We start from the raw sequence: 17,909 nt of genomic DNA, 5'->3' as shown, positions 1-17,909 counted from the left end.
TAAATATTGTTATATTTTGTTAAAAAAATTGAAAAATCAATATCATATAATAACTTTATACTTAAGCACCACCCTAACCCCCCACTCCACCTCACCCACCCACCTGCAGCTGTGACAAACATGCTGGGGAAAACCACAAACCTCGCTTTTCAGCTGAAGTCTAGACAAAATGGAGTGATATTAAGATATGATACCTGTTCAGACAAAGAACAGAAATGCTAGATGGCTGTGATCTTGCAGTATTTAATCATAACTGGAATCTGAAAGCAACAACAGAGTGTGGTTGGTTGGCAATGTGACTTTCATTGTTTTTGAGGTTGGCCGCCTAAATTGAAGAGCCAAATGTGCAACTGTGTGAATCATGAAACACCCAGAAGTCCGGCCTCCTCGTCAGAGAACGTGCTAAAATAGTGGTTACTGAACGAGTAGCAGAAGCACCAAACACATTACATTACTTCCTCATCTGATCTGCATCTCTGACTTCTGTGTATTTGTTCTGAGGGTACGTATCTCGCTTCGATCTCTCATTAAGCTGTTCATTTTGATTATGTAAACTAATTTTAACATTTTAAATGCACTGTGTTGTAAAATATATATAATATAATATAGTATAATATAATAAAATATAATATAGTTGAAATGTCTAGCTTTCACTTGTCTTTCTGAAGGAAAAAGAACCACCAAAAATGTATAGCTACATTGTGGCATGGCACATTCAAATGAGCTCAAATTGTTATTATTTTTTGTATATTTACACAAAGTATTCAAAAGGGAATGCAATGAGGGTTTACAAAATATATTGACATAAGCTTGTTATTGGCCTGTTTCTACAGAACACTGCAGAAGTCCTTTTACAGTAAGGTCCTATTAGTTAACATTAATGCATGTTAACTTACATCAACTAACAATGAGCAATACATTTGTTACAGTATTTATTAATCTTTGTTGACATACTTAAAAATACAACGATTCATTTATTAATGTTAGCTAAAGGTCAATTAAATAATATTAACAGAAGCTTTGGTTTGAATACTGTATTAGTAATAGGCTATATATTGTAATTAACATTAAGATTACTGCATACTTTTCATAAAGGCTATAAGTATTTTTTTATAATCGTTAGTTCATGTTAACTAATGGAGTTAAAATGGAACCTTATGGTAATACCGAATAGAAAACACCCTTGTGTCCTTCCAAACCTATATGGCTTTCTTTTTTTTCCCCTGTGAACATAAAATAAGATATTTTGAGAAATGTGTGTGTTTTGGATACCAGCATTCTTAAAAATATCTTATGTAGGCCTATTCAACAGAAGTGAGAAAGTTAAACAGTTTTGGAAAGACAGTTTTGGGTTAACTATCCTTTTAAGTTTCATTGTTGCATTATTTTTCTATCTCTTTGAATAATTACTAATGAATAAAACTGAGTTAAATCACTTAAAACTCATAACATCAGAGGAACTTTTTGTGGAACATAGATAGGCTACACATGATCAAAATGAAACATTTTACAATGTAAAAGTGAGTTTAACTAAACCAGAAACAATGCAGACGTCTTTTCCACGTGTTAAATGACTATCACACTCTTCTTTGAGTTTGACTTCCAGTAGCCTATGTTTTCTTTCTAGGGACCATGACGACGAATAACATCACCAACACCAGCACCAGCGCCACCAGCAGCTTTGCAGTGACATCCACCTCTTCAATCAGCCCAGACCACCTCACAGTGCCCTACAGAACCGCCCTGATAATCATCTACTCCGTCGTGCTTCTGGTGGGCATCACTGGCTTATTTCTCATGATCAGCTTGTTAAAAGCCAACATTCGCTCGTTAACCACCATCGCCTTCCTGAACCTGATGGTCGCACATTTTCTGTTCCTGCTCACCGTGCCGTTCAGAATCTACTATTTCGCGTATCTAATATGGGACCTGGGTCCGGGGATGTGTAAACTGATCAGCGCTATGGTGCATATCCACATATACATGGTGTTTACCATCTACACCATCATTCTTACCCTTCGTTTCCTGCAATACTACAAGAAAACGCAACGGACTGAGTTTTACAGGAGGCTACACGCGCTAGGCGCGAGCGCTTTAGTGTGGTTCCTACTTCTGCTCATCATGCTACCTCTCGTGCTGAAACAATACGGCGAATCGTCTGAAAGCAATGATAAAAAACAATGCTTCAGGTTTCAAAGTATGTTAAAGAACACTCTCGTCTACGTCCTGAACATGATTCTGTCCATCTTTATTATCACTGTGTCGGGTCTTCAGACCTGCATCCAGGCGATCATCTTGCACGTTATGATACGCAAGTACGGACAGGCCAGTCGTTCCCAGCAGGAGTTTTGGGTCCAAATAAAAAACCTCATCTTTGTACTTATCTTGCTCACCTGCCTGGTACCATACCACCTTTTCCGGCTGCAATATCTGAACAACACTGGAGATCTTCATGCGATAAATGAGGTGTTTCTGGCCATCACGGGACTGACATGTTTCGACATGTTAACGTTCACAGGGAAGAACGTGTGTCAGGCGTGCTTTAAGTAGCTGTGGATTGACCATCAATCAGGGTCTGCAGTTGTGAAAATTGAAACTGTTTTTACAGGAAACGAGTGTAATAATTATAATACGGTCACAATCAAGGTAGCCTAAATGAGCACCCCAGCTGAAAAAAAAAACAAAAAAAAAAAAAACCGAAAACGTTCATTTATAAATGATCTCTAAACGTTCAAAACGTCCAGTTAAACAAAATAATGTTTTTGTTTTGTTTTTGCTAACATTTTGGGAACTTTCTATTTTGTTCTATTTTCGTTGCATATGTTGGAAACATTATGTTCCCTGAACGTTGTGAAACTAGTAACATTTAAAAAAAAAAAAAACTTCAACTAAAATGTTTCACAATTATGTCATAATAGGGCTAGAAAGGAAATTACCACAGGCTACTAATTATTAACTGTGGTAGCTGTGATAAAAATAAATGGAAAGAAAGTCACGGAAGCTTACAAAGAGTACTATTTCCATAAATGTAAATTTAATTTTAAATAGGCCTATTAAAGGGATAGTTCACCCAAAAATGGAAATTCTGTCATCATTTACTTTCCCTCAAGTTGTTCCAAACCTGTATGGATTCTTTTTTGCCCCTGCAGAACACAAAAGAAGATAGCCTATTTAGATTTTTTGAAAAATATGGGTGACCAAACAGTTGATGGGCCCCACTGACTTCTATAGTATGGAGAAAAAAATTACAATGGAAGTCAATGGAGCCAATCAACTGTTTGGTTACCGACATTCAAAATATCTTATTTTGTGTTCAGGAGGAAAAATAAATTCATACAGGCTTGGAACAACTTGACGGAGAGTAAATGATGACAGAGTTTATTTTTTTGGGTGAACTATCACTTTAAAATACCTCAAAGAATTTTTTTCCAGTTATTTAGGCCTATAACTTAACCAGCTTGAGCCTACTACAATTCGCGAGTGATACCGCGACACTTGGTTTCATTTCTTGGGACGATTTAGACTTATGCAGAAGTCTTGTATGTATGAGTTTAAAAACGTGGATTTGTGTTCAATTGTGTTCAATTAAAAACGTGGATTTGTGTTCAATTGCGTTCAATTAAAAACGTGGATTTGTGTTCAATTATAGCCTATAAAACAATGACCAACCGGTGCTCGACCTCTCATTGAAAAACAGAAAAATAGGGATTTGGCGCCCTCTTCTGGTAAACTTGGAGAACGTCAAAGACCCATTCGGAGGTTGGCTAGTTGAAAGGTAAAATTATAATCTGTAAAACAATGATTTCGGCTTTTAGCGTTCAGCCAAATTGTGTATAAGCAAGCTTTAAAAAAAAAAAAAAAAAAATACAAAAATCTCTGTTACATAGGATATGTAGGTCTATTCGTATTAGGCTAAGCATTAAAGGCTAAATTCAAATTCTTCTAACGTTACTTGTATACAGGCTTCGTAGCCTAACGTTAGCCTACTGTATGTACGTGTTCTTGACGTCGTGAACCCACGCACAGGCAACACGATTCATGTCTTCTGTTTTATTGGGGCTAGTTACTGTTTAACATCTCCACCCAACTTTCAGTTTGTTTAGTAAATCGATCTAATGAGAGGCTCCCCCAACACCACCAAAAGTATTATCCAATGACATGTTAAACACTTCATGTACTCGAATTTGCCAACATCGAAACATCATATTTAGTAGCATCAAAGTTTGACCCATGTTGGTTTGGGTTTTGGTGGATTAATGCAAATCGTAGTTGGACGTGTAGAAGGTAAGACCTGATAGTTTTGAGTTGCAGTCATTGAATTGTGGGTCAGTTAAAGAAAATAATCCGTAATTAATAATCCGTTAAACCGTTTGTTTCTACATTTTACCTGGGAATGTAGGAATTTAAAGAGGTCCTTACTACTAACGTTAACCTACAAAGTATCGCTCGGTTTGAACAGTTAGGCTGTAACGTCGACGTTCGTGTCTTTTTTATTTTTTCTTGTTGACAAAAATGTAAAGGATTTTAATTTGTGAGCACAAATAAGCAGTGGTTATAGTTACAAATATTTTTCGTAATTATTACTATTTTTTTATAGCTAGTCTATAAAAAAAGGTTTAAAATATGCTACATTCAATCTAAGCACATTTACGTTCTCTCAGTTATCTTTGCTTTGTAAATAATCACTTTGCATTTTTTATTCAAATATGCCTTACTACTATTATTATACGTAAAAATGTATTAAACGTAATATATATTATTATAATTAGGCTACTTGCCTAAACAAGTCATATCAATGGGCTTTTTATATACAAAACTGAACGTAGCCAACTACCTGGATACTGCGAATTTGACTTCTAAACAGTTCTAGTCTGACCTTGAATTTATTTTTCTTTTGAAATTGTATCATAGATCAACTAATGTAGAGTACATTTGCAGTATGATTTTAAGCAATGTATTCGTCTCTCTGCATTGGATTTGTTAGTGTGTAATGCAATGTATTGAAAATAGAGGGCATGCAATAGATGCCCTCATAGCAAAACTCTTATCACGTGAACATTTGAGCACTTCCTCATTTAAACATTATTTGTTGAAGTTAAAATGTAACCTGTGCAGTGTTTCCTCAGAGTATCCATGTGCTTACTGAATCTAATGTCAAATATTTAAAGTCTGATTTATTTCATATTTTGTTGTCTTTCAGTTTTTGTTGTAGGCTCTGTTTGTACAGTAGGCTAATGGTGCTATTCTGTTTGACTTTCTGTAGTAGATTTTAGTAAAGTAAGGCAGCTTAGTCTTCAGAAAAACACAGTTCTCACACTTATAGATATTCTAAAATTAAACAAACTGTTTGGGAAACCAAATGGCAAAGTATTTCATTGAAGCTGAATGTTTTTAAAACTATATTTTGACCAGAGACACTTGTTTGGTTTCCTTTATGGCTTTGCACATGCATTGTATAGGGCTGTCGTGCTGCACTGATGTCTTTTTTTGTGATGTTTTATTCTAATTTTGTCAGAAAGGTGTTTTTCTTTTTTTTTTCTTTTTTGTCAGGTAAGCAGACAGTTTGCCTAAACAGCTGCCATTTCTTTCCAAACCTGTATACATTTCGTTCTTCCGCAGAACACAAAATTAGATATTTTGAAAACCACTGCGGTTCAAAATAACATTGGACCCCACTGACTTTCATTGTACAAATAAATATTTTTTTTCCCAAAATATATAATCTCTTTGTGTTCTTGGAAGGGCATGAGGGTGAGTAAATGATGACAGAATTTTCCTTTTTGTTTCTTTTTGAACTATCCATTTAAGAAAAAATGGCTCATCAAAATATTACATTCAAATGATTCTCTTAGTCTAGTTTAAATAACATGCAAAACAGAATTTGAGTCAGATAAATGTAAATTATGTCTATAATAATCATATAATTACAACAGAGCTGCTGTAACTGAGATATCTAGTTTATTAAATATTGTGTAAATTTAATTAAGCATTAACCTATAATAAGCATAACATTTATGCAACTTCATTTTAAGCCATGGCACATCCGAAGCTGAGAAAACCCCATCGATTTACAACATCTCGTTTACAAAAGGAAGCTCCTAGTTCTCTTAATGTGCATTTATAAATTTATTGTCCTCCAATCTTTGCCATATTTTGGTTAAGGGATGTTGCATTACTTTGTAAGACTGTTATTTTGCCTGAGAACAGGGCCTGTTGTTTGGGCTGCACCAATAAAACCTCTGGTTTCACTCTGGAACAAATGGGGAAAACTATTATCTCTTCATCCTTCTGATAAGTATAGGATAAGGGGGAGAAGATAAGTTCTGTGCAAGGAGGTGAGGAGTCTTGGCCAAGGCTCCTCCCTTGTCTTAGAAGATGACAAATCAGCATTCTGAAGAGATGGTCAACCTAAGGCTGCTCTCTCCTAGAGACACTGTCCCAGGACGACTTTAAGTAGAGATACTGGAGCAAGGAAGGGATGAAGTTTTCAACAAGTCCTCTCCCTAAATCCTTGTCGGACATGGATGTAGCCAATTACTGCGAGGGCCTAGACCCGACCTATAGCACACTGGGCTTTGAGAATGCAGAGGTGCTTTATTGTGGTGGTGAGTGCTGTGCATTTTATCCAAAAATAAGTTTTAAGTACTTTTGAAGCAGATGGGGTTGATGCTGCTTGGACTAGTATGATCATTCCGATCCAATTTTGTGTTTGCTATAATGCTGTTACTGAACCGTTAACTGAATTAATGTCAATTCTAACTGAGGTGGGTGTTAATTTGGCTTGGTATGACTGGAGGGGACAGGCGCCATGTCATGGCTGGTTTAATAGCTGTCTGAACTGTCTGGAATGATTTGTCCCAGCAGAATCATTTACCTCCTAAAGGAGATAACTATTTGCTAACTATTTTGAAAGTCTTTCCATTCAGTTTAAAATTCAACAGAGGGTTTCACTCAAATCCTGAGAAAAGAGTTCTGAGTCTCAGGATTAGAGACAGGGTTCTCCGTGGGTTGATAGGTTGGGAAAAAAAGACAAAACGGGATATACTGTATTTAAGTGTAAGTTTAGTATATTTTTTACAACTTCAATGTTAAAGGGATAGTGTCATCATTTACTCAGCCTTAAGTTGTTCCAAACCTGTAGGCCCATAAACTGTTTGGTTACCCATATTCTTCACAATATCTTCTTTTGTGTTCAGCTAAAGAAATAAACTCATACAGGTTTGGAACAACTTGAGGCTGAGTAAATGATGACAGAATTTTCATTTTTGGGTGAACTATCCCTTTAATTTAAAGCAGGAACCACAATGAAGTTAAGAGAGGAGGGACATTCTGAAGCATGAATCTTATTTTGTTCTTTTATTTAAAAAATAAAAGAACATTTACTGAAGGGACTGGGTCATCATGGGACATTTCTTTGTCAAGGGTGCAATGTTGCCACTTCTAACTTCTAAACCTAGGCCCTTTTGGGTATCCATGGTTCATATCTTTAGCCACTTCGTCATCACAATCTGATGTGATTTATCCAGGTCGGTTCTCCATTAACCTAATGCTGGAATAAAATTGCTGAAGAGACTCAGTTATCTTTACAGTTCTTTACAGTACATCTAAACACAGAGATAGAGAAAGGTCGTAAAATAACTGGAATAGAAACTATTTAAAGGCAAACACACACTCTCTGATGGACAGCTAGACAAATAATTAACTTAATTCAGATTTTCCTAAAATTAATCTGATTAATCAGTACACATAGATCTGTCATACTAACTTGACTGAATCTGTTGCAAATAAATGCTAACTAGTGTAAGCATTGACATGTGGTAACATCTACATTAACTGATTGTATAAAATCATTTTTTTTTTTACAAAATTACCCTACTGAATCATCCTCAACCAGTCCACTCCCATGCAAAGCATGCTGGGAACTGAAACTTGACTAAAGAATAAAAATGATTAAATAGATAAACTAATGTTTTACAAATTTAAATAGATTTCACATAGTGAAATTAAGCATTGTGTTGCTTTGTGTTATTTAAATTGCGCAAAGAAACAAAACTCACATTTTGAGTTGATGTTTTCATGCAAAGTATACATTTAATACATTGTAGGAAAGAGTTGCATGGATTGTTTGTTGCATTCAGGTAATTTGTATACATCTGGGCTTCTTTCAGCTTTTTTTGATAATCCTGTGTTTAAATGGATAGTTCACCCAAAAATGAAAATTCTGTCATCATTTACTCACTCTCATATCGTTCCAAAACTGTATGAATCTCTTTCTTGTGTGAAACACAAAAGAATATATTTAGAAAAATGTCTCAAATGTTTTTGTTTTTTAATCCATAATTCCATATTATGGAAGTCAATGGTCACCAAAAATGTTTGGCTACCAATATTCTTCAAAATATCTTCTTTTGTGTTCTGCAGAAGAAAGCAAGGTTTGGACCAACACGAGGGTGAGTAAATGATGACAGAATCTTCATTTTTGGGTAATCTGTCTCTTTAATTAAGCTCATAAAGCCATGAATGCAGTGAATCCAACCCATTTCTCATTGTTTAATTTTAAGTTCTGCAACACCTTACTCCGAAACTAAATACTTCAAACAGCCGACAGGAAGAAATTCCCTCTCTCCGAGACCACACGTGCCCTTTGCATTCAAATGATGTTTTATTCTGAAATGAGAAGGAATCACTTTGGGAATCAACTAAATCAGAAGAGATTGCTTTCAACCCGCATTAACATTTATCCATGAGATGTCAATCTCCATTGAGTGTCTGTCTATGCTATAAAACAGAGGCTAATCCTAATTAAGTCTGTCCTACAACAGCGGGAAGCTCCAATCAGTCTCAGCGCATAAAAGGCTAAAGTCCCCTGCTGCATTTCTTTTGTTGAAATGTTATGATTTTGGATGCACAAAGGAATGATTGATTTCTCATCCTTGTCTATATGAACAGAAGGGTGCCACTCCCTGTTGCATTAGAAGGTCTTTTAGGATGAGCATCCTTTGTTCACTTATGCAGAACTCTTCCTTATTCCCCTCATTAGTAGTTATGATCGAGAGACCGAGTAAAAAGGCTGAGATTTGATAGATGTGTTGTGCTGTAGCTTTATGAGACTCACTAGGCTCTGTGTTTGTTAGTGTAGCTTGAATTAGCATGCTTAGCTTAGCATCTAGAAGCTTAGCAGCAGTAGTCCTCTATTTAGTGTTCTGGATGTACAACAGACATGGTTCTCTACTTTAAAATATCTAAAAGCCACCCAAGTGAATCATTGAGCCCTCACTTGACTGAATGAACAGGTTTGCTACTCAAACCAAAGTGTTCAGGTGGCAATAACAGTTTTGCGATGATCTCAATCCTGACTGTCCGTGTTGTTGTTCACAGAAAACATGCCGACAGAGCCCAGCATCAGTCAAGGAGAAAATGGCGTGAGCTCCAACTGCGCAATCTGTGGTGACAAAGCCACAGGTAAACATTATGGCGCGTCTAGCTGTGATGGCTGCAAAGGCTTCTTCCGCCGGAGCATCAGGAAGAGTCATGTCTACTCCTGCAGGTAGGCCTACACTGTAAAATAAATATTGTGTATTGAAAATCATTTTTATGGTGGAAAGAAAATGTGTTCAGTGTTATTTTAGTATTACATACTATATACTATGTTATATTATATATAGTATATAATATACTATATAGTATATATTATATTACTATATACTGTATATATACTATATATAATTAATTTTTTATTTCAGTTTTACTAATTTTAGTACTTAAACTTATTTCAATTAGTTGTCAGGTTTTTTGAGTTTAAGCATTTTAAAACAGTTTCGTTAACAATAACAGTATGAGATGGGAATCGAGAGCTGATTTTTTAGAAATGAAATAATTTTTAAATAAAACAGTTTTTAATGACATTCTGTTGCGTTAATGATTACCGCAAACATAACAAAACATGGTAACACTTTACAATAAGGTTACATTTGTTAACATTAGTTACTAACAATGAAAATAGGTCTACCTCTGAAGCATTTGTTAATCTCAGTTAATTTCAGCATTTACTAATGCATTATTAATATCAGATGTTGTATATTATTTAATGAACCCGAGCTAACATGAACTAACAATGAACAGTTGTATGTTTTTGAACTCACAAAGATTAATAAATACTGTAACAAACGTTTGGATTATGTGGTAACACTTTATTTTAAGGTGACGTAGTTACACGTTGCTACATGTACTTACTATAGTAATAACAGTAAATTATGCATAATTACAAGTAACTAACCCTAAACCAAACCCTAACACCATTGCTCTATAGTAAGTACATGTAGTTAATTAATACTACTCAGTATTTATTTAAGTAAGTACAATGTAACTATGTCACCTTAAAATAAAGTATAATCTTATTTTTAGCTAATGTTAGTTAATGCATGAATGGGCACTAATGGAAACTACTGTAAAGTTTTACTATTGTAAAGCGTAAACTGTATAACCTGATTCACAACTGACTGTCCCTTATTAGCTGGTTTGCACCAAACGCACCAAGACTATTTTATATATATATATCATATATACATCTACCGGTAATTTATTGCTGTAATGTTAACAAGGTGTTTACAAAGTATGGTGTTTGCTCTTCTGAAAAAAAATTGTATTCTTCTTTTGGGCAGGTTTAATCGTCAATGTGTTGTTGATAAAGATAAACGGAACCAGTGCCGTTTCTGCAGACTTCACAAATGCTTTCGAGCTGGAATGAAGAAAGAAGGTAAACATTTTATATGCATGCAATTTTTCCCACAAATGCTCCCATTTCCCACAGTCTTGAACAGACATCTCATGGAGTAACAAGGAAGAGGGAACTCAAGTGAGTAAAATAGATGATGCCATAAAACTTGCCCTGATTACACAAGGATGTTTAGTTTATTGGATGTATAACCTTGGCTTAGACTTTTATGATGGGCGATCATGTGCTCTCCACCTCACTTTCCGTGCGTACACGTTGTTCAGGACTGTGGTCAGTTAAAGTTTTACCTCTAGCTTATGCAGGGTTTTGTACGACAGTCATGCATTCTTTTTTAATTTGCTCACCATCGTTTCTCATTTCTTCTGAGAAGGAATTTCTTCATTTTTTTGTAAGGACAATATAGTTATTTTCAGCTGCTATTTGCCAGTAGAAATCAATATAATTTAAACAAAGTATACAAAAAATCAAAATAATTATGTTTGCATAGAGAAAAGTATTTATACAATTATTTAAAAATGTAATGCAAGTAATGCAAAATACAGTAACATGGCCAGTAGGAAATATTTATGGCTGACAAATTTTCCCAATTCATTCATCATTATGTGGCAAAACACAACAGGTGTGGCAAAAAGGTAATTTTTGACTCTTTATATGTTTAATGACATTAAAATACATTAGAAGGAATTATTTATTTTGCCAGTGAACCCCTTATTTCTTGGCCGTTCGTGTGTGTTATTTCTCTGCAGTGTGATTTTCTGCAAATAAGCGTGAGAAACACACCCATCATCTTGGCTAATCAGTAATAACTCCTAACTGTTATTAGCTCACTAATCAGTAAAATTGTTTGTGCATGTTTTAAGCTGTGCAGAATGAGCGGGACCGTATCAGCTCTAGGAGGAACATGCAAGACTCACACGATCTGCCGCCAATCACAGCCCTCGCTCATGCTGAAGCTCTCTCGCAGCAGGTAAACTGTCCTATCAAGGTTAATCGAAACGCTCACACGCACACACACAAAAAGAAAGAGAAAGAATATCAGCAGAAAAGGGCAGAGACACGGAAAATGAAAAACATGCATATTACGGTATCTGCGGCAGTAACATTTATTGCTTTTGAGCAATAAATCATTGGCATGATTGTCAATTATAGCAAAGGTGTATGGGTTTAATGCATTCTGCTAGAGATAAATAGTCACCAAAGACAAAAATTAACCAGCGACAGGGCTGATTAAAGAAGGAAGAGAGGTTTCATCACAGGAACTCTGATGAAGTTCTGCTCAGTAGTTAATAATAACAAAGAGAGATAAATAACAACTGTAATTTGCATGAGCGTTGCTTTCTTTGAGCATCAGTCAGTGAGTGTCATCAACATTTCTAATTATTTGCATGAGTACCTGTGTGAATTTACTCCGAGAGAGGCAACAGCCTGTGCGAAAGCATTTTTAGAGGACACTGTAAATTCAGTTCTTCTCTCTTCTGTCTCTCAGCAGATCAACGCTGCCAGCCCAATGGACCCTGCTGATGTTTCAGAGAAAAAATCAGCCACTATCAGTGACGTCTGTGAATCCATGAAGCAACAGCTGCTTGTTCTGGTAGAGTGGGCTAAGTACATCCCAGCCTTCGGCGAATTGCCACTTGATGACCAGGTAATGGCCGTTGGAAAGCAACACTGGCTGTGCTAATTGGGGAGGCCCTTGGGTTAAATTGCAGGGCCGTTCACCGAAGCTCAATATTTGCTATTCTCATGGCTGACTTGGTTTAGCCTCCATTTAGCATGCTGTCTGTGTCGCTCTAAATTTCGGATTCCCCCCCCTTGCATTTATTGTTATTGAACATGCAGAACCTTCCGGTGTTTAACTATGAGCTTAAAGGATAAAAATGGCATTTAGTTCATGTGTATTAGCTTTGAGGTCTACTGTATGGTAGTGTACTTAATTTTAGCCGTTTTTTATGCATTAAAAATTGGCAGTTTTTCTCTTCTGGACCAAAATTAATGACTCATTTAGCATTTTGACACCTGCAGTCAACTAGTAGTAGGCAAGATGGCAAATGTTTGGCTGCTTAGGATTGCCCAGTTAGCCCTCTGCTGGTAGAGATAATAATTACACTATTTGTTTCTAAAAATCAAGTCCATTCTAAATACATTTTTATATATACTATATATAATGATTAAAGACATTTATAATATTCGAAAAGATTTCTATTTAAATGGATGGTTCACCCAAAAATGTAATTTTAAAATTTAAAATAAATGCTGTTCTTTTGAACCTCCTATACTTCAAATAATTCAGAAAAAAACGATCACAGTTTCCACAACAATATTAAGCAGCACAGCTGTTTTCAACATTGATAATAATAAGAAATATTTCTTAAGCATATTAGAATGATTTCGGACGGATCATGTGACACTGAATACTGGTGTAATTGCTATTGAAAAAAATTCACAATATTACTGTTTTTACTGTATTTTTGTTCAAATAAATGCAGCCTTGCTCAGCATAAGAGACTCCTTTCAAAAGCTCAACTCAAGTCATACTGACCAAACATTTTTGAACGGTAGTGTATGTGTGTGTGTGTGTGTGTGTTTTTAGCATTTCCTTATAGTATAGCATATTTTCATTACATTTCATTGTGGTTTAGTAGGTTTCCAGAAAACTGTTAAACCAGGCCTAATTTTTTTTTACAGGTTAGTTTATTACGTGCTCATGCTGGCGAGCACCTTCTGCTGGGTGTGGCTAAAAGGTCAATGCCATACAAAGACCTCTTGCTTCTAGGTAACTTCTAATAGAATGTCATTTTCACCTTTCAACATAATTGTAGATACACACACACACACACACACACACACACACACACACACTAACTCGAGCGGATCTTTTGTTTATTATTTTCCTTGCAGGTAATGGCTGTGTTGTCCATCGAAACTGCCCTGAGCCGGAAATAGGTCGCGTATCTAACCGAGTCTTGGATGAACTGATATTACCCTTCCAGGACATCCAAATTGATGACAATGAATATGCAGCTCTAAAGGCCATTGTGTTCTTTGATCCAGGTATATGCAAATAAAACAGAACATTAATTTTACACTTAATATCTATCTTAAAACACAGCCATACATGTTCCTATTTTTCTTCTAGATGCCAAAAGCTTAAGAGACCCCTCTAAGATCAAGGCGATGCGCTGTCAGGTTCAAATGAGTCTGGAAGACTACATTAATGACCGGCAGTATGACTCGCGTGGGCGATTCGGGGAGCTTTTGCTGCTGCTTCCTACTCTGCAAAGCATCACCTGGCAGATGATTGAGCAGCTACAGTTTATCAAGCTTTTTGGTCTTGCCAAGATAGATAACCTGCTGCAGGAGATGCTTCTTGGGGGTGAGTATGAGGTGAAGCATTCAATTGCATGGGCTTTTGAAGCGGAAAAATGCTACATGATCATTTTTTAAATTAGGTGAAAGCAGGTACTTTATTCTGAAACAAGTGTGCTTGATCTTATTCTTATAATACCGCATATTACACTGCAAAATGTAAAATGATGAGGCAAAATAATGTATACCATATCAAGACTACTTCTGGAGCGGCTTCATTTGATTATGTAGACTAGCTTAAGTAAACATTACTATTATTATTGCTCATAATTAGCATTATGGATCTGATCAAACACTTAACATCAAGTATAACATTTTGGCACATAATTTATGCTATGGACCTGAATGCTACGTCAAATCATGTGGATTTGCCATAGTTATTTTCTAAATGTTACTGATCTTATTGAGAACGATTCATCCATGCATATGGCTTCAAGTTTCATTTTCTAAAAAACGATTTCATCAAAATATCTTAATCTTTCCCGTGTAAATGACAGACTTCTCTCTGGTGATGTGATAATATTCATTATAAATGGTTTATTCATGCACACCATTATTTTTGAAAAATTCATGTGCCCTGTCGCTCACATGAGATCGCAGCAATGGCAAACAACAACGATCCCACAATCCAATTCCAAAAGGAACAAAATCAAGTCCCGTCCTACATTTTGGGGGTCTGGGTAGGCCTCAGGGTTCAGGAAAAAATAGAAAGGATTAATTTGTTGCATTGCAGCCAGTTATGTACTTATGTATTTATGAATTGTCATTTGTTTCAAGTGGTGTTTATAGTACTGTAATGTTTTGTATTGATGTGGGTCAGTGAATGCTGTGGGATGCGAGACAATTTTTTGGAAGAAGTTCCAACAGTAAATAATTTCACTTTATTTTGATGGTCCCTTTAACACATTCTGTTGACTATAAGCAACGTTTTACTTGCATGTCTACTAACTCTCATTAGAGTATTAGTAGACTGGTAGAGTTAGGGTTAAAATAAGTTGACATACTTGCAAAGTTACTTATGGTCAGTATGTCTGTTGGAGGACCATCAAAATAAAGTGTTAGGCTGCTTTTTTATCATTCAGATTTGGCTGGGTGGCTAATAACACATTTTTCTGTGGTGTGACAAACTAAGAACACACACTTAAAGGTATAGCGGAGGATTTTTTTACTTCCGGGTGGAATGCCTATACTATTGGTCCTCCTAATTGTCAATCATTCTGGTGAATCAATCAAACTTTTCAAAAAGTGGAGAGGGCGGGTCTTATCTAAAGTTCGGAAAGATCCTCCGCTATACCTTTAATTTTGACTTTACAGGGACTTTAAGCAGACAGTCTACTAATACTCTATTGAAAGTTAGTTGACATGAAGTTGCCAAGTTGCTTTTAGTCAACAGAATGGGGATCATCAAAATAAAGTGTTACCATAAAGAGAAATTGAAATATGAATTGAAATAAAAAATGTCATGCTGGTGTAATATTACCAAAGACTTTAGACATACAAAGACGGTGCGCTCATGAAAGTGCAACATGTAGCAGAATAAGTCCCGCCTTCAAAATAAAAGAGCCAATCGCTAATTAGAAAAGTCATTGCGTCACTACTGCTGCCTTTAGGAGAACAGTCAGTGTTCTGAGATGCGCGCTTATGACTGCACATGCGCATTGGCTGGTCCAGCCTGAAAAATGAAATTTTTTTGTCATGATTTGAGTGTTTAGAAACAAAATTTATAAGACAGTTGTTGTCAGATATCATTGGTGTTGTCAGCTCCACAGCAGACTTCTTCCCGACATTATGTCACGAAAGTGTGGATACGGAGGAAGATTGTGTGGGCTTAGGGTTCCATTTGGGACAGGGCCGATATTACTTCAAATGTTCACTATATAACTTTGGTATCTCTGTCACCATCTGTGATTAAAAGTTGGACATACAATAGCGTATCTGCCACCATATAGCCAGACCTTCTTTTCTTTACTTATGGATGTGATGCAACAGGCACAGATGAATGTGCTAAGCTTGAAATTTTTCCGTCAAATTTGAGCTGACCGCTCAAAATATGAGTTTTGTAGGCTTACTTACTTTTGGAACACTGTTTTTTATATAGTAACTCAATAATCAAATTTATTTTTGCAGGTTTAACCACAGAACAACCTCACTTGTATCACAATGGTCACCCTCAGGCTCCATTAACAGGACAGACTATAGTCATCAGCTCCATACCAGGACCTGCACACTCACAGCAGATGGGTAAACATTTTTCTTTTATTTATCCTTTCATAAATATAGTCAATGTCAGTGACCAGACATCATACATTAGTGAAACAGTGTTATTTTACTTGATATTAATTTTATATTTGAATTTGAATTATTTGCTCATGACATACCAAGCTACTTTAAGTGTGTTTTATAGCTTTTCTGTTTTTTTTTCAGCATCCCCAGATACCCCTATTCCATCTCCCACTTCAGCACAGAACCAGGAGGCCTACAAGCCCCCCGACAGCCCGGCTCTCCTGCTAACGTCACAGCCCATGGCAAACAGACTCTCTCCTGAGCCTCTATGAGCCTCCTCTCTAGCGCAGGCCCTGTGTGTTTGTATATGTGTAAATTGTGTGAGTTACACCCTTCCCCTCCTCCAGCGCAACGTTTAACTGATCCAAAGAGAACTTTACAAACACATTCCAAATGTATTGTCAAATTGGACCACCACAATTTGAAATAATTATATTGGAAAGATTTATTGTTGGCAGACCTGGTTTCTCCTTATCAGCCGGAAAACTAGTCAATGTAGACAATATTCGTTTATTAATAACAAATTATTGTCAGTTTTTGTACTATTAAAAAGTCGAGATTTAATTTATTAAAAAAAATTATACTATGCAACACTCAAGAAATGTAAATTTTTGCTTTAAAATGTGCCCTTTAACAATAAATAAATACACTTTGGTTCTGAGTTGTTTTTTATTTATGGATTAATTTGTTAATAGCTCATGCTGCAAAGAGCTACTTTTGGGAAAGTATCAATATACTATACACTCTATATGTTCAAACATATATTCCAATATGTGACCCTGGACCACAAAACCAGTCGCATGGGTCAATTTTGTAAAATTGATATTTATACATCATCTGAAAGTTTAATAAATAAGCTTTCCATTGATGTATGGTTTGTTAGGATAGGACAATATTTGGCCGAGATACAACTATTGAAGATCTGGAATCTGAGGGTTCAAAAAAATCGAAATATTGAGAAAATCTCCTTTACAGTTCTACATTTATGTTCACGATTGTGCAGCATTCACTCACAAAAATAAATGTTTTATATATTTACGGTAGGAAATTTACTAAATATCTTCATGGAACATGATCTTTACTTAATATTCTAATGATTTTTGGCAGAAAAGAAAAATCGATAATTTTGACCCATACAATGTATTGTTGGCTATTGCCACAAATATACCTGTGCGACATGTGACTGGTTTTGTGATCCAGGGTCACATATATATTCTGAAAAATGTTAATGGACCCTGCATTACAGGGCAGCTGTATAAATATGAAGCATTAAAAAAAAGAAAAAAAGAGGTAGTTGGGACATGTTACTTATACGTCCCAATTTGCAACTTTTGTCAGTTTTCTGAAGCAAACCCTGAGAGTGAAAAGCCACAGTGAGCTATACATGGAACCTATACAATTATAACAAAACGATGAAGCTGAGACTAAAAAGCAGATGATCATAACATCTCATCTGAGCCAGGAGAAACGGTGCGCTCTCTGACATATCATGAATCTCTGTCACCTCATTGCCTCAGAAAGAGAG

General features: G+C 35.9%; 2 protein-coding genes across 4 annotated transcripts; both read left to right on the top strand.

Moving 5' to 3' along the window:
• The first annotated feature begins 363 nt into the window (after positions 1 to 363).
• gpr141 (G protein-coupled receptor 141) lies at positions 364 to 3,664 on the top strand. Its single transcript, XM_084103476.1, has 2 exons — positions 364 to 502; positions 1,628 to 3,664. The coding sequence occupies exon 2, from the start codon at positions 1,633 to 1,635 to the stop codon at positions 2,548 to 2,550; it is 918 nt and encodes a 305-aa protein (XP_083959602.1). The 5' UTR covers positions 364 to 502; positions 1,628 to 1,632; the 3' UTR covers positions 2,551 to 3,664.
• Positions 3,665 to 6,341: 2,677 nt separating this feature from the next.
• On the top strand, positions 6,342 to 17,044 carry hnf4g (hepatocyte nuclear factor 4, gamma). Of its 3 annotated transcripts, none has more exons than XM_084103475.1 (10): positions 6,342 to 6,605; positions 9,379 to 9,547; positions 10,662 to 10,756; positions 11,596 to 11,702; positions 12,225 to 12,380; positions 13,421 to 13,508; positions 13,634 to 13,786; positions 13,872 to 14,108; positions 16,229 to 16,342; positions 16,526 to 17,044. In XM_084103475.1, exons 1-10 carry the CDS (start codon positions 6,479 to 6,481, stop codon positions 16,654 to 16,656), a joined length of 1,377 nt encoding a protein of 458 aa, XP_083959601.1. In that variant the 5' UTR covers positions 6,342 to 6,478; the 3' UTR covers positions 16,657 to 17,044. The 3 variants fall into 3 exon arrangements, with proteins under 3 accessions (XP_083959601.1, XP_083959600.1, XP_083959599.1); XM_084103474.1 differs by lacking the exon at positions 6,342 to 6,605 and adding an exon at positions 8,345 to 8,450 and having other exon boundaries at positions 12,222 to 12,380; XM_084103473.1 differs by lacking the exon at positions 6,342 to 6,605 and adding an exon at positions 8,442 to 8,450.
• Positions 17,045 to 17,909: the final 865 nt, after the last annotated feature.

This window comes from Abramis brama (genome assembly GCF_963993115.1).
Source record: "Abramis brama genome assembly, chromosome: 24".
Classification (NCBI taxonomy): domain Eukaryota; kingdom Metazoa; phylum Chordata; class Actinopteri; order Cypriniformes; family Leuciscidae; genus Abramis; species Abramis brama.
This window is presented reverse-complemented; position numbering and strand designations above follow the sequence as displayed.

Coding starts and splice junctions, on each gene's coding strand:
- gpr141 (XM_084103476.1), top strand. CDS start 1,633: ATGACGACGAATAACATCACCAACACCAGCACCAGCGCCACCAGCAGC.
- hnf4g (XM_084103475.1), top strand. CDS start 6,479: ATGAAGTTTTCAACAAGTCCTCTCCCTAAATCCTTGTCGGACATGGAT. Junction 6,606..9,378: donor AGAGGTGCTTTATTGTGGTG/GTGAGTGCTGTG, acceptor TGTTGTTCACAG/AAAACATGCCGACAGAGCCC. Junction 13,787..13,871: donor CATTGTGTTCTTTGATCCAG/GTATATGCAAAT, acceptor TTTTTCTTCTAG/ATGCCAAAAGCTTAAGAGAC.